Source organism: Electrona antarctica, assembly GCF_951216825.1.
Source record: "Electrona antarctica genome assembly, contig: scaffold_679, whole genome shotgun sequence".
NCBI classification, from domain to species: Eukaryota; Metazoa; Chordata; class Actinopteri; order Myctophiformes; family Myctophidae; genus Electrona; species Electrona antarctica.
This window is the reverse complement of record NW_027637596.1, coordinates 16,558-40,407: the sequence shown is the minus strand read 5'-3', so window position 1 is coordinate 40,407 and position 23,850 is coordinate 16,558. Positions and strand designations below refer to the sequence as shown.

Genomic DNA, 23,850 nt, shown 5'->3' with positions numbered 1-23,850 from the left:
AGGGGGGGGGTTCGTCAGTTCACCCTAGCCTTCTCTACTACAGTACAGGGGGGGGGTTCGTCTACTACAGTATGGGGGGGTTAGCCTTCTCTACTACAGTACAGGGGGGGGTTCGTCAGTTCACCCTAGCCTTCTCTACTACAGTACAGGGGGGGGGTTCGTCTACTACAGTATGGGGGGGTTAGCCTTCTCTACTACAGCACAGGGGGGGGTTAGCCTTCTCTACTACAGCACAGGGGGGGGTTCGTCTACTACAGTATGGGGGGGTTAGCCTTCTCTACTACAGCACAGGGGGGGGTTAGCCTTCTCTACTACAGCACAGGGGGGGTTAGCCTTCTCTACTACAGTATGGGGGGGTTAGCCTTCTCTACTACAGTATGGGGGGGTTAGCCTTCTCTACTACAGTACAGGGGGGGGTTAGCCTTCTCTACTACAGTACAGGGGGGGGTTCGTCTACTACAGTATGGGGGGGTTAGCCTTCTCTACTACAGTACAGGGGGGGTTAGCCTTCTCTACTACAGTATGGGGGGGGTTAGCCTTCTCTACTACAGTATGGGGGGGTTAGCCTTCTCTACTACAGTACAGGGGGGGTTAGCCTTCTCTACTACAGTACAGGGGGGGTTAGCCTTCTCTACTACAGTACAGGGGGGGGTTCGTCTACTACAGTACAGGGGGGGGTTAGCCTTCTCTACTACAGTACAGGGGGGGTTAGCCTTCTCTACTACAGTATGGGGGGGTTAGCCTTCTCTACTACAGTATGGGGGGGTTAGCCTTCTCTACTACAGTACAGGGGGGGTTAGCCTTCTCTACTACAGTACAGGGGGAGTTAGCCTTCTCTACTACAGTACAGGGGGGGTTAGCCTTCTCTACTACAGTACAGGGGGGGGGTTCGTCTACTACAGTACAGGGGGGGGTTCGTCTACTACAGTATGGGGGGGTTAGCCTTCTCTACTACAGTACAGGGGGGGTTAGCCTTCTCTACTACAGTACAGGGGGGGTTAGCCTTCTCTACTACAGTACAGGGGGGGGGTTCGTCTACTACAGTATGGGGGGGTTAGCCTTCTCTACTACAGTACAGGGGGGGTTAGCCTTCTCTACTACAGTACAGGGGGGGTTAGCCTTCTCTACTACAGTACGGGGGGGTTAGCCTTCTCTACTACAGTACAGGGGGGGGTTCGTCTACTACAGTATGGGGGGGTTAGCCTTCTCTACTACAGTATGGGGGGGTTAGCCTTCTCTACTACAGTACAGGGGGGGTTAGCCTTCTCTACTACAGTACAGGGGGGGTTCGTCTACTACAGTATGGGGGGGTTAGCCTTCTCTACTACAGTACAGGGGGGGTTCGTCTACTACAGTATGGGGGGGTTAGCCTTCTCTACTACAGTACAGGGGGGGTTAGCCTTCTCTACTACAGTACAGGGGGGTTAGCCTTCTCTACTACAGTACAGGGGGGGTTCGTCTACTACAGTATGGGGGGGTTAGCCTTCTCTACTACAGTACAGGGGGGGTTCGTCTACTACAGTATGGGGGGGTTAGCCTTCTCTACTACAGTACGGGGGGGTTAGCCTTCTCTACTACAGTACAGGGGGGGTTCGTCTACTACAGTATGGGGGGGTTAGCCTTCTCTACTACAGTACGGGGGGGTTAGCCTTCTCTACTACAGTACAGGGGGGGGTTCGTCTACTACAGTACGGGGGGGTTAGCCTTCTCTACTACAGTACAGGGGGGGTTAGCCTTCTCTACTACAGTACAGGGGGGGGTTCGTCCAAAGATACCGTCTCTGATTCAGTCATGCACAACGACTCTGCCCACCCACCACTTTGACGTGGCCATCCGGAAATAAATGCCAATCCCCATGTGGCGCCGCAACTGTGCTGCCGTCTCTCTCCGTTGAAGTAAATATCTGTTGAAAAGGGATAAAAATGAAATGATTGTGACATGTATCTGTGTCGGGAGCCCCTCGAGAACGAGACGGTACCGTACATCTCAAGGGGTCTTTTGTCCTAATAAAGAAACTTGAATCATCAAATGAATAAAATGGGTGTTGGCTGAGTTGCTGCTGTCTCACAGCAACGGCCACAAACCTCCTTCTCAGTGGTTCTCAACCGTGGTGGAGTACTGTACTTAAGTAAAACACATGGTATTTGTGTTTTACTTGAGCATTTCCAATTTCCAATACTTTTACTTCTACTCCACTACATCAGTCTTTTGTACTTTTACTCCACTATATTAATTTGAAAACTTTAGTTACTAGTTCCTTTGTAGATTTTGATTATTATTACAAAACATACATGAACCTGCAGAGCCCCTGAATGGCCATGCATTCAAAATATATTGTATCTTGTCCATACAAGATAATATCTCGTCCGTACAAGATAATATCTTGTCCGTACTACGAACCAGTTCAGCCCTGCAGTACTGTATATACTGTACATTTAGGCCATTTGAAAACAAGCTCACAATGCGTCACGATGCGACACATTGTGAGCTTGTAGATCTGCTATTTTCAAATGATTTGTATACATTTGAAAACTTGAAATGAGTAGACCAGGGGGGATTTTGCATGTGCACCCCCAAATAATTGATGAAAACTTAAGATTTGAATGATAATTGAACATCTTCTTTAAACACTAGCACGTCGGAGCGGTCTGGCTGACCGATTTTGAAATTTTGAAGTGGATTTTCTTTGCCCATGACGTCCTGAGAAAGTTCCCCTTGCATGACTTTTTCTAAATGTTCGATTCAAATCATCTCTGTTTTTTTTTTCATCTGAAACGTTTTGGAAATATGATATTAGACGTACATCTACCTACTGAACCTGCTCTTTTTCGGTCCGTCGGACCGGCCTCAGACTCCTCACCCTTTCTCCCCCGCAAGCAGTGCTGTTCACACCTCCCTCCTGGCTGGAGACGGGCATTGTTCAAGCTAATGTGTCATTTTAATTCCAACTGCCACATGTAGGCAAACTTACATTACGAATGTACTCACAGCATAGACTAAATGTTGTTTAATAATAAAGTTTATAGTTTATAGCAAGACCGACATTTCCTTTCCTTGGAGCGAGAATGCTTGCCGATGCACGATTCCAAATAATAAATAATTGAAATCAGTCCAACCCGATGTTTTGTCAGTGAAAAGATAACAGTTCTGTCCGTCCTTCTTTGTCTGTAAACTTTTCTGCACGCGAGCAGTGGAAATGGTTTTCATGCATCACGTCTCTCTTTTTTTTCTCTCCCTGAGGGAGAGAATATGTTCATGGATCCAAGTAACTGTCGGTGAGGTATGCGGAAGTGCATTTTAGATAACGCTGTAGCACTATTTGTGGCGGCGATGCGTCACATGACTTCTTCTATCCTATGGTGTATATTTAAACCGTGCTGCTATAAACCTTCTGCTACGGACCTCTCGGCTGGCACAATCAATCAAATATATATAAATTACATCGATCATAGGCAGCGGGTCTGTAAGGCTAGGCAAGGCTTCGCCTTCCCAAAAAAACTTTTTTGGGAGAAATAAACAGACATTGTTTGTGACTTTATTTTTCGGAGGGCACGCTAAACGAACAGTGTAAAAATGACATCAATGACATGAATCATTCCAACGCGATAGACCTCCCTCCCTATAATGTTTCCCCTCTATATAAAAATGACAATATATAACGCTAATGTCGTATTTCTCTGTGTGTGCCTGGCTCTGGCTGTTACAATAACGTGTGTTAGCCTATTTTATTGTCTCAATACAAAGTCGGACAGTGTTTGCTGCGCAAGGGTAATTAATTATAGTGACGATGTGAGCGCTATATTGAATATATAGCGCTCACATCGTCACTATAATTATAGTTTGGTAAACTGAAATGAAAAAGAAAAAATAACTTGAGTTGTCCTGTCAGTTGAAACTGCTGCCTTGAATTAGTTGGAATGTAACATTTAGAAGACAATGGCAAGCCGTCAACGGGTGCAGGGAGGTGTGAAGAACATTAGACGAGTGGGGGAGATAATGGCCAATCAAATCACACGAAAAACACGGTCAGCCCGACCGTTAGCCGTCTTACTAGTAGAGATTTTAAATCAGGCATGCTAGTGTTAAAGCCGATACTGCTAAATCGGAACTTAAAGTATATCCAAGTCGGAACACAATCTACTCTATATTGATTAATCATAACGTGCTCTGAAAATGCACGTGGCCCACCCATCTGACCACTTAACGCAGCTGCCGATAGAGGCTGCTATATATTACGTTTTGAAGAATTTTCAAGTTGTCCCTGATCCAGAAAGGGCTGATCTATTGTACCGTTTTTCATTGTTTTGTGCTGGCGAGGGTCACTTTCTTCTTTTGTTCACTGACTTTTCATTTTCACATCCTATTTCTGTCACCAGGAGGGTCACAACGTTTTATTTCAGAGTGCTCTGAATTCCTCCAATGACCCCTCATAAATTAATGAACAGACTCTTAAATCAACCGGATTAAAATATAAAAATAATCTGTAATTACTGGATAGCCTATGGCATTGACTGACACTCCCACCCCCTGCATAATTGATCAAGTCTAGCAGAGCTGCACCTCATAACTCAGATGAAACAAAATGGTCTGGAAAGTTTCTTTCTTTTCAGGTATTGTATGTGTCTCCATGGGACTGTAATTGTCCCTAAACAACAATGTCAGTACAGTATGTCACTAAAGCTCTCACTCTAATGCTGCATTCACACAGGCAGATGCGAAAGACACAAAGATACAAAGCTACAAAGCTACACAGCATTTTTGTGGCTTTGTATCTTTGTAGCTGAAGTTGAAGCCAGCTACAAAGATGCAAAAGCTACACAGCGTATTTGTGTCTTTGTATCTTTGTAGCTGAAGTTGAAACCAGCTACAAAGATGCAAAGCTACACAGCGTATTTGTGTCTTTGTATCTTTGTAGCTTCAGTTGAAACCAGCTACAAAGATGCAAAGCTACACAGCGTATTTGTGTCTTTGTATCTTTGTAGCTGAAGTTGAAACCAGCTACAAAGATGCAAAGCTACACAGCGTATTTATGTGTCTTTGTATCTTTGTAGCTGAAGTTGAAGCCAGCTACAAAGATGCAAAGCTACACAGCGTATTTGTGTCTTTGTGTCTTTGTATCTTTGTAGCTGAAGTTGAAACCAGCAACAAAGATGCAAAGCTACACAGCGTATTTGTGGCTTTGTATCTTTGTAGCTGAAGTTGAAACCAGCAACAAAGATGCAAAGCTACACAGCATCTTTGTGGCTTTGTATTATTGTAGCTGAAGTTGAAACCAGCAACAAAGATGCAAAGCTACACAGCGTATTTGTGGCTTTGTATCTTTGTAGCTGAAGTTGAAGCCAGCTCAACTTGTTTTGTAGCTTTTGTAGGCTTTCCGCGGACACTCATACAGTAGAATTATCCGTAATATGAATAGATGGACTATATTATATACACACTCTCTGTAAATCTGTTTTCCACAATGGTCTTTTTTTCCTCTCAGGGATGGCTACTTTCCCGGCGCAGCCTTCATTATACCTCATTTAAGTACATGTCTACCTTGTATTCCAGGCTTTCCAACTCATCACTCGATCTAATATCTAATATAGACCAGCCTCCCGCTGGTCCCCATGCATGCTAAACAGCAAATCTAGTTAACCCATTTTGGGCGGGAACCCCTTTTGGTGTTAGCATTATGTTATGCTTTAGCTATTGAAAAATAGCAGATCTACAAGCTCGTAGCGCGCCACTCAGTGGCGCGCTACGAGCTTGTAGGTCTGCTATTTTTGAAAAATCGAAGAATGACTGACATAGAAACATAGCTTTTTCAGAAAACTGTCAGGATGTAGAAGACATTTATAGAATCTGATCTCAGGTCAAACTGGGTTAAGAGGCGAGCGTGTACGTGTAGGCGCTTAGAGAACACTTAAAATATATGGAGGCACACATGAGTCTGGACAAAGATGGATGCTCTGGTGCATGACTGCAAATCACGGAGGTGGGGAACATAAAGAAATGGGGGCTGGGTGGGTGTGCCCCTATGGAGTATGAAGGCAGAAATGAATTTTCTACGGGGAGCCAAAATGAGATCTCCTCCTCTCCCCTGTGGTACAAGCAGACAACAGATGTGGGGAGAGCTGCCGAGGGGGGAAGTGGAGAGCGACAGCCATAGATGAGAAAGGGAGTAGAGGGAGAATCAAATGGAGAGATATCTGAAATGCACCAGTGCTTCGCTGACGGCTGCATTGTAATGGCTCCCATACAGCCCCGAAATAAGCCAGAGAAAAAGGGCTTTGAAAATGCCATATTGAATGACTTAAAGTCCCCGTGACATCACAATCAATGTTTAAGTTTGCTTACTGTATAATGTCTTGGGCTTAACCTTTTTTTTTTTTGACAAACAAAGGTTGTTTTTCCAGGTCTCTGTAATGGTATGTTAAGATGTTTTCTTTTTCGGAGGACAATAAAACAACATTTGTATATAGTTTTAGAAAAAAAAAAAGAAAAAATATATATATAGTTGCCAGTGGCTCACACTGTACAGGACGAGATCTTTGGCCAAATGTACAGTGACACCAGACTGCAGTAGGCTACAACAAGGAGAAGTTGTACTTGTCAACGTGTTATTCCCCTCCCAAAGAACAATGTGTGTGATGTCTCCTGTAGGTTTAAACATTGGTTGGTGGAAAAAGTACTCACATTTCTTACTTAAGTAAAAGTATCAATGTAGAACTAAGTAAAAGTCCGGAATTCAAAATGTACTTGAGTGAAAGTACAAAAGTGTACTCATTGTGCAGAATGTCCCATTTCCAAGTTATCAAAATGTATACAATTATTTTGAAAATAGCAAGCTCACAATTGCGACGCATTGTGAGCTTGCAGGTCGGCTATTTTCAAATGGCCGAAATGTATATAGGGCTGAAGTCATTAGTGTATGTTTTGTAATAATAATCAAAATCTACAAAGTAACTAGTAACAAAAGTCAAATAATTGTAGTGAAGTAAAAGTACAATATTTGCCTGTAGTGGAGTAGAAGTCAAAGTATTGGAAATTGGAAATCTTCAAGTAAAGTACAAATACCTCAAAATGGTACTTAAGTACAGTAATTAAGTAAAAGTACTTAATTACTTTCCACCACAGCTTCTATCCCTCTACCACCACTGGTTAACCCATTTTGGGTTAACCAGTGGTTAACCCATAGCAGATCTACAAGCTCATAGCGTGCCACCGAGTGGCACGCTACGAGCTTGTAGGTCTGCTATTTTTGAAAAATCAAAGAACGACTGACATAGAAACATAGCTTTTTCAGAAAACTGTCAGGATTTAGAAGACATTTTTAGAATCTGATCTCAGGTCAAAATGGGTTCAAGCAAATATTGGCTTATTATGCCATGTTTTAGCCTCTGGTTCTGTCAGCTTAGTATGCATGACAAGACAACCGACAGCGAGTTCGTAAGGCTATTTTCTCGCACAGTTGTTGAAGAGGGATGTGATGAAACGGATCATGGATCTTTCATATCGAGCAGTTCTAATCACACCAATGGGATTAGAAGTTTGTTTTGATTCATCATCTCAAGTTTTATTGTGCTAAATCAGTGCATAGATCATTCCTTCTGTCCCATAGAGCAGTGGCTTTCAACCAGTGGTCCGGGGACCACCAGTGGTCCTTGAGGGGGTTCCAGGTGGTCCCCAGCTACATTGAATGATGGAGAGTTGGTAACCACATGGACCCTTATAGATCTTTAACTCTTGAGAGTGTAAAATGAAACCAAATGGACCTGTACGAGTCCATTGGGGCGGCGGTGGCTCAGGGGTAGAGTGGCTGGATGGTAACCGCAAGGATGCAAGTTCAAACCCGGGCTCCCCCAGAGTTAGTGTCGAAGTGTCCTTGAGCAAGACACTGAACCCCTAATTGCTCCTGATGTGCTGGTTGGTGCCTTGCATGGTTTCCACCGCCATCGGTGTATGAATGTGTGTAAAGCGCCTTGGATAAAGGCGCTATATAAATGCACCATTTATTTACCATTTGGTTTAATGTTATGCTCTCAAGAGTTATTTGTTAAACATCTGCGTCAGCTAATTTACAAGAAGTCTACACAATTAGAGAATGTACAAGAAGAATAGCTATTTTGATAAACGTTTGCCTGTTATCTCTCCTAATGGTACAACATCAATACAGCATGGAATTATGGACAAAATCTTATCCAGCAACAACCACAAAATATTCTTTAGTTTTGGGTCTGAGAGGCTAAATCTAATCACATGGTGGTCCGTGGCTGGAATGCCCAATAGAGAATGGGCTTTGATGTGAAAAGGGCTGGAAACCACAGCCGTAGAGAACAGAGGGAGAAGGGCTTTGGGTGGCCGTCTCCTCTCATGCAAGAAGGAGGTGCCTTTTGAACATGCTCCAGATCTTGGATTTGAGCGTGATTGTGTGGGCTTTGGCCACACTGGGGTAGCGTATTCCAGGCGGGGTCTCAGATATCCTGTATATAGCAGTGGTTCCCAAACTTTTTTAACCCGTGACCAAAACAGAAATTGGACATTCTCATGAGACCCAAACGAGTGAAAATCATTGAATTTTGGTATAACCCATTTAGGCCTGACGTTGAAATTTTAAAAAATCTCCAGTTTTCTGAAATAAATATTTTCAAGGTTTTTCAAAAATAGCAGACCTACAAGCTCATAGCGCGCCACCGAGTGGCGCGCTATGAGCTTGTAGATCTGCTATTTTTCAATAGCTAAATTATAACAATGTTTAAAACACCAAAGGGGTTCCCGCCCAAAATGGGTTAATTAATGAAACGTTGGGGGGGGAATGTTTTTTGAAAATGTTTTGAAATACTAATAATTAAAAACAAAAGTTTAGTAAGCCAAAAGTAAAGGGACGCATTAAAAATGTGTCCGTGACCCGTCCCGCACATGGGACCCACTGCTAGGGAACCAGTGCTGTTTAGACACTAGGTGTAACAATACATTTTAACAGTGAACAGCGTAGAATGACCTGACCTGAGATCAGATTCTAAAAATGTCTTCTACATCCTGACAGTTTTCTGAAAAAGCTTTGTTTCTATGTCAGTCGTTCTTCGATTTTTCAAAAATAGCAGACCTACAAGCTTGTAGCGCGCCACTCGGTGGCGCGCTATGAGCTTGTAGATCTGCTATTTTTCAATAGCTAAAGCATAACATAATGCTAGCACCAAAAGGGGTTCCCGCCCAAAATGAGTTTAGGGAAAGATGTATTAGTATGGATATAAATGAGTAAACAGTGATTCTCTGGCAAATAGATGGACATTGTATTTGAACACACACATTATGGACAAACCCACGCCTTGACATGAACACAGAGAATACACACATTTAGCAATAGACCAAGTGTAGCTATATGGAATGGAAAAGTAATTAAACACATCTTTTTCTTTTGTCTTCTTAAAATTGCTAAATTCAATGCTACTGTACTTAGTATTGATTAAATTGATTATTTACATTGCAAAACGATTCAATACCAATTATTTCCATCACAAAACGGTACGATACAAAGTCAAACAGTACGATACAATATTTGCTGTTTACATATCTTTTGATACAGTTACTATACCGTTACACCCCTAATAGACAGCTTTATCTTTAGCCCATTTTGGGCAGGAACCCCTTTTGGTGTTAGCATTATGTTATGCTTTAGCTATTGAAAAATAGCAGATCTACAAGCTCATAGCGCGCCACCGAGTGGCGCGCTACGAGCTTGTAGGTCTGCTATTTTTGAAAAATCAAAGAACGACTGACATAGAAACATAGCTTTTTCAGAAAACTGTCAGGCTGTAGAAGACATTTTTAGAATCTGATCTCAGGTCAAAATGGGTTAGGGATACTGGCTCTGTTGAGGCGATGCAGACAAAAAGAATTGCCATCGTGGGGACTGGGGTTTGCTCCACTGCGGGTCTTTTTGCCACCGTAAGCCCCAGACTTGTGTCAGACAAGCTGTCCTGCCCTGCACTAACGATCCATTCAATCAGCCCGCACCAGCTACTTATTATTTCAATCAAATCATTGTCATTTTCTCTGGATTTCTTAAAGGGCTTCGTAGCAGGGGTTGATTAGGGTCACTACGATGTCACACAAAGATGCAATTTAGTGGTTTCTTCACGCCTCGCAACCCCTCCGGGTCCTCTCCGTCTCCGTAGTGTTGATCTTGTCGACTGAAATGATGACGAAATGCTGTCAAAGTCAACACTATAGTCCAGGGCTGGGCAACTGGCGGCCCGGGGGCCACATGCAGCCCCCACCTTCACTTAATGCGGCCCGCATGTTAATATCAGAATACTGATATAGTATTGATTTCAGCTGTTTGGATTCCAAACTCTCTTTAATTACTTCATGACTAGTATTAAATGACTAGTAGTAGTAGGCCTACTTAATGACTAGTATTAAAATGTTATTGTCTTTTTGTGTCCAATGTAGTTATGGTAACAGTTCATAAAGTTAACATAACTATAACTAAATGCATTTGAAATATATTAAAAAAGGTTACTTTTCAGGATTCCAATAAAAAAATGGCAAAAAAATTATTCAGGTTTTCAATTCAAATATAGCAAAAATAGCCATCTACAAGCTCAAAACGCGTCGCGCTGCGACGCGTTTTGAGCTTGTAGATCGGCTATTTTTGCTATGACAGTAACATGCACTGTGGCCCCTCTGGAGTGAGTGTGGAAATATATTGGCCCTCGCCATCGTCAAAGTTGCCCAGCCCTGCTATAGTCTCTCCCTGGATCTCCTGCAGGTGCAGATGGTGAGCAGCATACGGATCGGTCGGAACGTCAACTACCGCATCCTGGACATCGACTGGTGCACGTCGGACAAGGTGGTGCTGGCCTCAGACGACGGTTGCATTCGAGTGCTGGAGATGGCCATGAAGTCTGCCAGCTACCGCATGGACGAGCAGGACCTCACCGGTAACACAGTGGGCTCTGTGCACACAGAATCAATACAGTAAAGGTCCCTGCACACCGGACACGCGTTTTTCCGTCGGTTTTCCGAAAAACGCGTCCAGTGTGCAACCACCTTTACTCTTCCTACTTCCAGGCAAGGAAGCTTACAAGTAGGGATGCACCGAAAGAGAAATTCTTGGCCGAAACCGAATACCGAATATAGGAAACAGTTGGCCGAATACCGAATATCCGAATATGATTAATATTATATATCTTTTTTCCTACCATTGCTGTCATGGCCGTACCTTAAAGCTACCTGATTTATGGTAAAATAAATGGTTATGGCAAAACTTAACTTAAAAAATAATCATTATTATGGGTCCATAAAACATTTATTCAGCTCTTTTGAATGCATTAATTGCATACACTATTCGGTGATATATTTTACTATTCGGTGATATCTTTTCTGCCTATTTGGGCCGAAACCGAATAGGCCGAAAATGCATTTTTAGCCATTTTCTGCCGAATATTTTCTGCGGACGAATATTCGGTGCGTCACTACTTACAAGGAAAGGTCGCCAGCATCATTCTCTCTATACCCTGCAATTCAAGCCGGCAGATTCATAAAACTCGGTGGCAAACTGCAGCCAAAACTCTGGTGGAACAACACGGTATATTGGAGTCAATGGAGCCGAGTGGACAAGCATACTGTATGAACAAACACTGTTTCTGAATGATTGTGACCTTTAACCCATTTTGACCTGAGATCAGATTCTAAAAATGTCTTCTACATCCCGACAGTTTTCTGAAAAAGCTATGTTTCTATGTCAGTCGTTCTTCGATTATTCAAAAATAGCAGACCTACAAGCTTGTAGATCTGCTATTTTTCAATAGCTAAAGCATAACATAATGCTAACACCAAAAGGGGTTCCCGTCCAAAATGGGTTATACAATACTCGGCTCAGGAAAATAACAGAAGACATAATTGCCTGCTGTGTTGCTTTCCGATGTGTACACTGTGTCATTTTATAGACGTATCTAAAGAGCACAAAGTATGTTTCTGTATGTGCCAAGTATCGCGAGACTGTCCACCGTTTGATGTACTGTGCACATCGAACAGCAAGTGATTAGAAAACAACGATATGTTCTTTTATATCCCTGAACCGATTATATGACAAAGGTCTCAATGGTTCATAAATAATGTTTGTTTACAAGCTGTCCAGCCGTCTCCCATCCACTGCCATGTATTTCATCGAACTTCTGGTGCGAGATTTGCCACCGATGAGTGTCATCATGACGCAACCCCGACTTCATGTCTTCTTCCTTTCATAATCCTTTCACATCCTTCAAAGGTGTTACCAATGATACTATTTCAGGAGAAAAGGAGGCACTGGAGCAACTTTTAAGCCCTTATTATTTTACAAGTAAGACGCGCAAACGCGGGAAGCGAACGCAGCTCGTAAATTGCGATAACAATTAGAATAAATTACGTACTTTTTAAGGTTTTTTTTAAGTTAAGTTTTTTTAAATTAAATGTTTTTTCAAGTTATTTTTTTAGTGTGTGTATGTGTGCGTGCGTGCGTGTTTCTTTTTTAGGTTTTGTTTTCCTTTAAGTTTTTTTTAAGTTAATTTTTTTTTTAAGTTACGTTTTTTTTTAAGTTAAGTTTTTTGTGTGTGCGTTTTTCCTTTTTAAGTATTTTTTTTAAGTTAAGTTTTTTGTGTGTGCGTTTTTCCTTTTTAAGTTTTTTTTTAAGTTAAGTTTTTTTTTAAGTTAAGTCTTTTTTTAAGTTACGTTTTTTTTTAAGTTAAGTTTTTTGTGTGTGCGTTTTTCCTTTTTAAGTTGCGTGCGTGTGTGTGTGTGTGTGTGTGCGTGCGTGCATGTGTGTGTGTGTGTGTGTTTTTGTGTGTGATACAGCTGCGCCCTCTGGTGGTGGGCGGGTGGTGTTACAGCGTGACACACAGACACACAGACACACACACAGACGTGATCTGCTGGGTCTCATAGTAAATGCTCACTGCGTTCGCAATTATCAGGGTGCAAGTAAAAAAAGCGACAACGTTTCGATGTTTCAGTTACATCTTCGTCAGGTCATGCTATTCCAGGCTCTGTTCCATTTAGTGTGCAGTGGTTCTCAAACCTTTTTATTTTCAAGGAAGCACTGAGAAAACTGCTGCGCCTTAATTTCTTCGTCCTTTTTTTCTTTCCAGACTTGACTACGGTAGCGGTGGTCTCAAAAACATAAGGGAAACTTTGACAGAAAAACGCTCACCGTATAGAAAATAGAAGTAAAACTCCTTAAACTGAGACTTAAGAAAATATTTTTTCTTTATTTTATCATGCTCATAAAGTGCTCTGTGCTCAAAGTGCAATTAAAAAGCAAACGTTTCGGTCCTAGGACCCCCATAACCCTGAGCCAGAGTTACACACCCGTACAGGGCCATTTGGAACCCGCTCAACAATACTTTTAGACCCACTGGTGTAGCAGTGTTTCCAGTGAGATAACACACACAATAGCAGCACCTGACTCTGTTTGACCAGGATGGAACAGAACCTTCATTAGTATCGGCGGTAACACCTGTGAAGGAAGCGGGGAAGGGGCCCAAGTTATTTCCAAAGTGGCGAGCATGCATATAGCCCATTGCAGTTGATGGGAAAAGTGATGTGTGTGTGTGTGTGTGTGTGTGTGTGTGTGTGTGTGTGTGTGTGTGTGTGTGTGTGTGTGTGTGTGTGTGTGTGTGTGTGTGTGTGTGTGTGTGTGTGTGTGTGTGTGTGTGTGTGTGTGTGTGTGTGTGTGTGTGTGTGTGTGTGTGTGTTGTGAGGTTTCGGATGTAAATCAAACACAGGGCTCAGGTTAACCAGGGTCTGGACTTTTCTAGTCACGGCTTTTATTTTCTCAGGGTTTCTCACAGGGGGAAATAAACAGTGTGAGGCAATGTTCAGGGGGGTAAAGCTCTGTTCTCCTCTGGAGTCCGGTCTGTAGGGTGAGAGGGCACAGAGTTACACACTGACAACCAACAGAAACATACGTTGGGGCCCTGGGTCCACCCAGGGCGGTCTACCAACGTTAAACACCCGATAATAATCCTCTTCTTAGCACTTCACTTTTTGGACAGTTGGTACGGCGGCAGAGCCCTAGGGGGCGCCCTCGGGCAGCCTGACTGCCGCAGGTGGGTCTAGAAGAGGCTTTCTCTGGTGCGCGTCTAGACACGGAGCCCGGCCCAACCGGATCTTCAGACGGATACGGTTGAGTGGGCGGGTCCTTCACCGCTATACGATATCTTCGGCCAAATAGTAATAATAATAACAGCTTCTCAATGTCTCTTCCCCTGCGATCTCTTCTTTCAGATCGAGGCGCTCACACAATGTCCATGGGAGCTGGCCAGGCTCGAATTGTTAATCACCGTCTTCTTTAACAGTCTTCTATGGCCGTCCATAGAACGTAAGAGTAAAGGTGGGCTTACGACCTGAGATGAATGAAGGCGTCCGGGAGATGCGAGCTCCTTGTCCTCGCATTGATCGACCGGGCCATTTACATATATTCGTCCATAGACGCGGCTGCTCCGCTCTCCGTCTCCGCGTCAGGACTGCTACTGCTGCTGCTCCATGAAGCCACCCAAGGCTCGCTGTACGAGCGCGCTGCGTCTCTAGCTCTCTCTACGTGGTGAACCAACCTGCACTGACACGCGAGTCCGTCTGTGTTTATATAGTCCTCGTTCAGGCTCGCAGGTGAGTGTGGTTACCTGACGAGTAGGCGGCGGCATCAACCCTGACTGGCCGAGTAGGAGGTTCGGTAGGTAGGCGTTGTCTACCACGACACCCAGAGCGCGTCTCGTGACGTAGGGTTTCTGTCTGCTTGGTGCGCTGCTGGTTACCATGGCAACGTATGCCGGTGAATGGTGGCTGTCACTGGAGACACCACACATCCTCCCCCTAAGCTTCTCGCCCCCGCCAGAAGCTTCACTGACCTGTCCGTCTTCGTACCGCCTCGAGAGTGCATCGGCGTGTTTTAGCTCTTTACCTGGGCGGTGTTCCACCTTGAAGTTATAGTTTTGCAGCTCGACGAACCACCGTGTCACTCTGTCGTTCCTATCTTTGTTCGTCGACATCCACTTGAGTGGTGCGTGGTCGGTTATGAGCGTAAACCTCCGTCCCCATAAATAATAGCGCAAGTGGTGAATTGCCCACTTCACCGCTAGGCATTCTTTTTCTACTGTTGAATAATTCCTCTCGTGTTTCAATAGCTTTCTGCTTATGTATGTGATCGGGTGCTCGTCGCCCTCTATTGTTTGTGCGAGCACAGCGCCGACGCCGGTGCCGGATGCGTCCGTGTGCAGCGTGAAAGGCTGGCTAAAGTCTGGTGTGACCAGTACCGGCTCGCTGCATAGTGCCGCTTTCAGCGCTTGGAACGCAGCCTCGGTGCTGTCGGTCCAACATACGTGGTGGGGCAGGTTTTTTTTTGTTAGGTCGTGGAGCGGGCCAGCCAGAGTGGCAAAGTTTTCCACAAACTTTTGATAGTATGAAACAAGGCCGAGGAATGATTTGACTTGTTTTTTGGTGGTGGGTCGGGGCCAGGCCTGTATTCTCTCCACTTTCTTTTGTTGTGGGCGTATGCAGCCCCGGCCTATCGTATAGCCTAAGTAGTCCGTCTCCGTCCAACCAACCCGACACTTCTTTGGGTTGGCGGTGAGCCCCGCGGTGCGTAACGCGGCCAGCACCGCTTCCACCCGTTCTATGTGTTGGGACCAAGTAACGGAATGAATGATGACGTCATCAATATAAGCGGCCGCGTACTCTCGGTGCGGGCGGAGGACTTTGTCCATCAGGCGCTGGAAGGTGGCCGGCGCGCCGTGGACTCCGAACGGCATTGTCTTATATTGAAAGAGCCCGTCGGGGGTAGTGAAGGCAGTCTTGGGTCGGGACCGGGGAGTTAACAAGACTTGCCAATACCCTTTTGTTAAGTCCAAGGTGCTCACGAACCGTGCGGGACCGAGCCGCTGTACGAGTTCGTCGACGCGCGCCATTGGATAGGCGTCAAACGCGGAGATCTCGTTTAACTTCCGAAAGTCGTTGCAGAACCTCAGGCTGCCGTCTGGTTTGGGGACCAGTACGATGGGGCTGGACCATGGGCTATACGACTCTTCTATCACGCCTAATTCCAGCATTTTTTTTACCTCGTCGCGGACCGCCTCCCTCCTGGCCTCGGGGATCCTGTATGGGCGGAGGCGCACGACTTTGCCCGGCAGCGTGTCGATGTCGTGCTGGACGACATTGGTCTGCCCTGGCAGTTCGGAGAACACGTCTGTGTTTCGGTCCAACAGCTCCCGGACGTCCTGCGCCTGCTGGGGGGACAAGTCCTCGCCCACGGCCACTGGTGGGATCTGAGGAGAGACAGCAGTTAGGAGAGCAGGTAACGGGATGGCCTCGGGCTCGTGCCATTTTTTTAATATATTAATGTGGTATACTTGCGTCTCCCTCCTTCTTCCTGGCTGACTGACGCGGTAGTTTACCGGGCTGAGTTTCTCTACCACCTCGTAAGGTCCTTTCCAGCGGGCAAGGAATTTACACTCCGTGGTGGGCACGAGTACTAGCACTTGCTCTCCGGGCTTGAATTCTCGTATGAGCGCGCCTCTGTTGTATATGCGCGCTTGGTCGGCCTGTGCCTTCTGCATGTGCTCGCGCACCAGTGGCCACACGCGTTTTGCGCGTTCTTGGAGTGTGACAACGTGCTCTATCACGCTGCGTAATGGCGAGGGCTGGCTCTCCCAAGCCTCTTTAGCGAGGTCTAGGAGGCCGCGGGGTCTCCTCCCATAGAGGAGCTCGAACGGAGAGAAGCCGGTCGAGGCCTGGGGAACCTCTCGTATGGCACACAGAACATACGGGATGAGGCGGTCCCAATCTTTTCCGTCCTCCTCTGCTACTTTTTTTAGCATTTTTTTTAATGTCTGGTTAAATCTTTCAACCAGCCCGTCCGTCTGCGGGTGGTAGACGGAGGTTCGAATCTGTTTCACTTTTAGCCATCTGTACAAGCTGGTCATGAGGCGTGCCACGAAACATGTGCCCTGATCCGTTAGGATTTCGTCCACGACACCCACCCGGCTAAATAGCATCATTAACTCGTGTGAAACAGTTTTAGCCGTGGCGGTGCGCAACGGGATGGCCTCTGGGTAGCGCGTCGCGTAATCAACTATGACCAGGATATACTTGTGGCTTCTGGCTGATTTAGGCAACGGGCCGATTATATCCATCGCAATGCGTGAGAACGGAACGTCTAGGATTGGTAGGGGTATAAGCGGCGCATGGGCTACTGCGCGGGGGGCCACCAGCTGGCACTCTGGGCACGCTCTACAGAAGCGCTCGACCGCGCTCTTCACTCCCGGCCAATAGAAGCGAGTGACGATTCTATCATAGGTCTTTTGGACCCCTAGGTGGGCACCTAGCTGGTGTGAGTGAGCCAAATACATCACACGTAGGACGTATTCTTTTGGGACCAACAGCTGTTCTACAAGCTCGCCTGCCTTGTCCTTATAACACCGGTATAGAAGGCCCCGCTTCACTACAAAGTGTGGTAGGGAAATTTCACTCACCCCCGGGTTCAGGACGCCGTCGACGGCGGACACGTGGTTCCGAGCCGGCGCCAGGTTCGGGTCGGTCCACTGGCCGCTGGCGAACTTCCCTTGGAGATGGGCTGGCGGCGTGTCAAGCTCTGGGAAGTGAGTGAATGGGTCGTCGCTTGCTTCTCTCTCTGGTGCGTCGGCGGGCGGGAGGGCCGGGTTGCTGGGCCCGGGCCGCTCGGTGTCTGGGGAGGTGGCGTCCGATGAGGGCTCAGACGGGGTCCCGGCGAGCGCCGGGCAGGCCAGGCGGGGGCCAGCACTTCGTCGACCCCTCCGGCGTCGGCCCCCCGGGGGCCTGGCCCGCCAGTACTTCTTGAACAGTGAGCAGTCGGTGCCAATCAGAAGGGGCACCGGGAGGTCGGGGACCACGCCCGCTGTGACCTGGGCGTCACCCCGTGGGGTCTGCACCTGGAGCCGTGCCACTGGGTAGCGGCGCACGTCTCCGTGTACACAGGTGACCGGGAGGCTCCGGGGCCCGGTACTGGTGGCGAGGTCCGCCCTCACCAGCGTCACCACGCTGCCGGAGTCCACCAGCGCGTGGGTATCGGTTCCGTCCACCCGCACCGGGATGGTGGCGCGTCGGAGGCTGCCCCCCGTGTGGAGGCAGGGCCGGCCGTGGTCGAGACTGGCGGCCGACGCCATAGAGGCATCCGCGTCGCGGGGCCGGTCCGGGCAAGCCCAGGAGAGGTGGTCTCCTTGACCACACACATAACATCTCCTGGCCTTCTGGGTGCGCTCGTTCTGCTGACTCGCAGGGGGTTGGGACCGAGAGGGTGTCGGTTGCTGCCGTCGCTTCTCTCGTCCTTGTCTGTCGTCGGCCTTCTGGGTTGGTTCACTGCGTGTTTGCTTCGCCATGTCGATGCTCACCTGGTGGTTCTCCAGCAGGGCCACCAGGGCATCGACGGAGGTGGGGCTAATGCCGGCAGCATATTCTTTGGCCTTGGGTGGCAATGCACGGACGGCCCGGTCAACTACTATCCGCTCTATCCATGGCATGTCCTCTCCTGTGGTTAACCAGTTCTGTGCCAGTCTCATTAGACCTGCGATCTGGGGCCGGGGGGCTTCGGTGGGCGTGTATGACCAGAGATGGTACCGGTGGGCCCTGGCTGGAAGGCTGTAGCCCAGGCCGGACAAAATGGCCGCCTTCAGCCGTTCGTAGTTTTGGGCCTCCCCAGCGGGCATGTCGGTATAGGCCCTCTGGGGCTCTCCGGACAGGTACGGGGCCAGGATGTTGGCCCACTCGTCTGCTGGCCAGTGCTCTCTGGTGGCGGTGCGTTCAAACACCTCCAAGTACGACTCCACGTCGTCCTCTGGGCCCATCTTGGTGAGTGTGCCCCCTCGTGGCCGGCGTTGCTCGCCCTCGCGTTCGAAGGTGCGCGCTAGGTCCCTAACCGCATTCTGGAGCTCTGCCTGGCTCCTAAGCAGGGCAGCAATGGCATTGGCGTGTTCCATCGCCAGCGATGATTTGGATCGAAGGTACCCACGTTCTCCACCAAATGTGAGGTTTCGGATGTAAATCAAACACAGGGCTCAGGTTAACCAGGGTCTGGACTTTTCTAGTCACGGCTTTTATTTTCTCAGGGTTTCTCACAGGGGGAAATAAACAGTGTGAGGCAATGTTCAGGGGGGTAAAGCTCTGTTCTCCTCTGGAGTCCGGTCTGTAGGGTGAGAGGGCACAGAGTTACACACTGACAACCAACAGAAACATACGTTGGGGCCCTGGGTCCACCCAGGGCGGTCTACCAACGTTAAACACCCGATAATAATCCTCTTCTTAGCACTTCACTTTTTGGACAGTTGGTACGGCGGCAGAGCCCTAGGGGGCGCCCTCGGGCAGCCTGACTGCCGCAGGTGGGTCTAGAAGAGGCTTTCTCTGGTGCGCGTCTAGACACGGAGCCCGGCCCAACCGGATCTTCAGACGGATACGGTTGAGTGGGCGGGTCCTTCACCGCTATACGATATCTTCGGCCAAATAGTAATAATAATAACAGCTTCTCAATGTCTCTTCCCCTGCGATCTCTTCTTTCAGATCGAGGCGCTCACACAATGTCCATGGGAGCTGGCCAGGCTCGAATTGTTAATCACCGTCTTCTTTAACAGTCTTCTATGGCCGTCCATAGAACGTAAGAGTAAAGGTGGGCTTACGACCTGAGATGAATGAAGGCGTCCGGGAGATGCGAGCTCCTTGTCCTCGCATTGATCGACCGGGCCATTTACATATATTCGTCCATAGACGCGGCTGCTCCGCTCTCCGTCTCCGCGTCAGGACTGCTACTGCTGCTGCTCCATGAAGCCACCCAAGGCTCGCTGTACGAGCGCGCTGCGTCTCTAGCTCTCTCTACGTGGTGAACCAACCTGCACTGACACGCGAGTCCGTCTGTGTTTATATAGTCCTCGTTCAGGCTCGCAGGTGAGTGTGGTTACCTGACGAGTAGGCGGCGGCATCAACCCTGACTGGCCGAGTAGGAGGTTCGGTAGGTAGGCGTTGTCTACCACGACACCCAGAGCGCGTCTCGTGACGTAGGGTTTCTGTCTGCTTGGTGCGCTGCTGGTTACCATGGCAACGTATGCCGGTGAATGGTGGCTGTCACTGGAGACACCACAGTGTGTGTGTGTGTGTGTGTGTGTGTGTGTGTGTGTGTGTGTGTGTGTGTGTGTGTGTGTGTGTGTGTGTGTGTGTGTGTGTGTGTGTGTGTGTGTGTGTACCCAGTGTGGTGTCCCTAATGTTCTGGACCTCCTCAGACCCAGTGTGGTGTCCCTAATGTTCTGTATATGTGGGGACCTCCTCAGACCCAGTGTGGTGTCCCTAATGTTCTGTATATGTGGGGACCTCCTCAGACCCAGTGTGGTGTCCCTAATGTTCTGTATATGTGGGGACCTCCTCAGACCCAGTGTGGTGTCCCTAATGTTCTGTATATGTGGGGACCTCCTCAGACCCAGTGTGGTGTCCCTAATGTTCTGTATATGTGGGGACCTCCTCAGACCCAGTGTGGTGTCCCTAATGTTCTGTATATGTGGGGACCTCCTCAGACCCAGTGTGGTGTCCCTAATGTTCTGTATATGTGGGGACCTCCTCAGACCCAGTGTGGTGTCCCTACCTGCTAATGTTCTGTATATGTGGGGACCTCCTCAGACCCAGTGTGGTGTCCCTAATGTTCTGTATATGTGGGGACCTCAGACCCAGTGTGGTGTCCCTAATGTTCTGTATATGTGGGGACCTCCTCAGACCCAGTGTGGTGTCCCTAATGTTCTGTATATGTGGGGACCTCCTCAGACCCAGTGTGGTGTCCCTAATGTTCTGTATATCTGTGGACCTCAGACCCAGTGTGGTGTCCCCAATGTTCTGTATATGTGGGGACCTCCTCAGACCCAGTGTGGTGTCCCTAATGTTCTGTATATGTGGGGACCTCCTCAGACCCAGTGTGGTGTCCCTAATGTTCTGTATATGTGGGGACCTCCTCAGACCCAGTGTGGTGTCCCTAATGTTCTGTATATGTGGGGACCTCCTCAGACCCAGTGTGGTGTCCCTAATGTTCTGTATATGTGGGGACCTCCTCAGACCCAGTGTGGTGTCCCTAATGTTCTGTATATGTGGGGACCTCCTCAGACCCAGTGTGGTGTCCCTAATGTTCTGTATATGTGGGGACCTCCTCAGACCCAGTGTGGTGTCCCTAATGTTCTGTATATCTGTGGACCTCAGACCCAGTGTGGTGTCCCTAATGTTCTGTATATCTGGGGACCTCCTCAGACCCAGTGTGGTGTCCCTAATGTTCTGTATATCTGTGGACCTCAGACCCAGTGTGGTGTCCCTAATGTTCTGTATATGTGGGGACCTCCTCAGACCCAGTGTGGTGTCCCTAATGTTCTGTATATCTGTGGACCTCAGACCCAGTGTGGTGTCCCTAATGTTCTGTATATGTGGGGACCTCATCAGACCCAGTGTGGTGTCCCTAATGTTCTGTATATGTGGGGACCTCCCCAGACCCAGTGTGGTGTCCCTAATGTTCTGTATATGTGGGGACCTCCTCAGACCCAGTGTGGTGTCCCTACCTGCTGCTGCCCAGAGCTGCCCTCACCCTGAAGGCATTCCTGCTGCTGCAGCCATGGTCAGGATCCTACACCATGGACATCACCCAAGTGTAGGTGGAACCTCTTATCAATTGACCATATTGATTAGTGATTATTGATTCCTTCTCCTCAAGTATGACGTAAGAGCAAAATGGTCATTGTCCAGGAGGAGGGTATCAAACCATTTGAGTGTCTGTCTGCTATTATCAGCAGTTGCACAATGTGTACTGTATGTAGCGTATGGGGCGACTGTGGCTCAGGAGGTAGAGCAGGCCGGTTCGAATCCCGGCTCCTCCTGTCTACATGTCGAAGTGTCCTTGGGCAAGACACTGAACCCCAAATTGCTCCCGATGTGCTGGTTGGTACCTTGCATGGCTTCCGCCGCAATCGGTGTATGAATGGGTGAATGTAATGCATCTATGTAAAAGCGCCTTGGATAAAGGCACTATATAAATGCACCATTTACCATTTAGCGTACGTTACATTCTACACATGCTCACATCAGAATTCGGGAACAAACGAATTTGTTATTTTGCCATGAAGAAACGCAGGCCTGTGGGGACCTGTGAACCAGGAGAAGGGGTTAAGTGTCTTGACTCTCAACACATCGGCATTGATGTCACGGCTGTCATGGTCTGTGGAGTGTGATGAGACGGTGCCGTGCTAACACACCCTAACACTGTCATGGTCTGTCGAGTGTGATGAGACGGTGCCGTGCTAACACACCCTAACACTGTCATGGTCTGTGGAGTGTGATGAGACGGTGCCGTGCTAACACACCCTAACACTGTCATGGTCTGTGGAGTGTGATGAGACGGTGCCGTGCTAACACACCCTAACACTGTCATGGTCTGTGGAGTGTGATGAGACGGTGCCGTGCTAACACACCCTAACACTGTCATGGTCTGTGGAGTGTGATGAGACGGTGCCGTGCGAACACACCCTAACACTGTCATGGTCTGTGGAGTGTGATGAGACGGTGCCGTGCTAACACACCCTAACACTGTCATGGTCTGTGGAGTGTGATGAGACGGTGCCGTGCTAACACACCCTAACACTGTCATGGTCTGTGGAGTGTGATGAGACGGTGCCGTGCTAACACACCCTAACACTGTCATGGTCTGTGGAGTGTGATGAGACGGTGCCGTGCTAACACACCCTAACACTGTCATGGTCTGTGGAGTGTGATGAGACGGTGCCGTGCTAACACACCCTAACACTGTCATGGTCTGTCGAGTGTGATGAGACGGTGCCGTGCTAACACACCCTAACACTGTCATGGTCTGTGGAGTGTGATGAGACGGTGCCGTGCTAACACACCCTAACACTGTCATGGTCTGTGGAGTGTGATGAGACGGTGCCGTGCTAACACACCCTAACACTGTCATGGTCTGTCGAGTGTGATGAGACGGTGCCGTGCTAACACACCCTAACACTGTCATGGTCTGTCGAGTGTGATGAGACGGTGCCGTGCTAACACACCCTAACACTCGGGTTAATGTTGCCATAAAGGAAATGCCAATTACCAGCAGTGTGAAACACACTCGCCTCCATAAAGCCATAGGTCAGTGGTCACCATGGGAATACTAAAGATCACACTCATGTGACGTGAGGGCCGCCTGGTAATGTTGAAATGAAGCATGATTTTGACTTTTAGATCTAAGCCTGCACAGAATTGTGGCAGAGTCTGTTTCATTCATTGTAGATTCACTGCCACTATATACACGTCACGAGACATGAATGCAGTGTGTTATTGTATACAATAAAATCACACCAGTGTGAAGTGAGGGGCGTTCTTATCATCGTACATCATCATGACGTAGAAAAAAATGTGCTCAGACACTATGGCGTGAAATTCTCCATTCATTGTCGATGGGAATGTAATGTTTGTGTAGGACAACGTTTGTTTGTGGATACACACACCAAACGCTGGATATAGGAGCGCCCCTCAAAAATCAGTCACAAGATGTACAACATAACGTCGTCACATCCGGGCCCTAAACAAACGTTAAAAGTCCATAGACTTGGCTGGCAAATTATTTTTGTTAAAGGTGCTCTAAACAAACAAAGTTCGAAGTCCATAGATCGACGTGGCTGCCATTATGACGTAATTTCAAAAGCCATGCATTGGAGGGCCTCGCGCCCCTCAAACATTACACTGACGAGGTCTGGCCTTTTAAGGTTCTCAAGAGAGATTTAACTGCAACCTGACGCATTAGCCCCATTCAGCAGACCTTTGGCATTATTGAGCTTTTCCTCCATCCAG

The 23,850-nt window shown here is 47.8% G+C and overlaps 1 protein-coding gene across 1 annotated transcript in view; it reads left to right on the top strand.

The window, feature by feature from the left end:
* LOC306918792 (WD repeat-containing protein 11-like) overlaps positions 1-23,850 on the top strand; it is a gene marked incomplete at both ends in the record, with an annotated part of 42,724 nt that overhangs the window by 7,737 nt on the left and 11,137 nt on the right. Inside the window, 2 exons of the mRNA XM_079531657.1 lie at positions 10,757-10,928; positions 21,547-21,655. Of these exons, the coding sequence (XP_079387783.1) occupies positions 10,757-10,928; positions 21,547-21,655 (281 nt within the window). The remainder of the gene's footprint in view (positions 1-10,756; positions 10,929-21,546; positions 21,656-23,850) is intronic.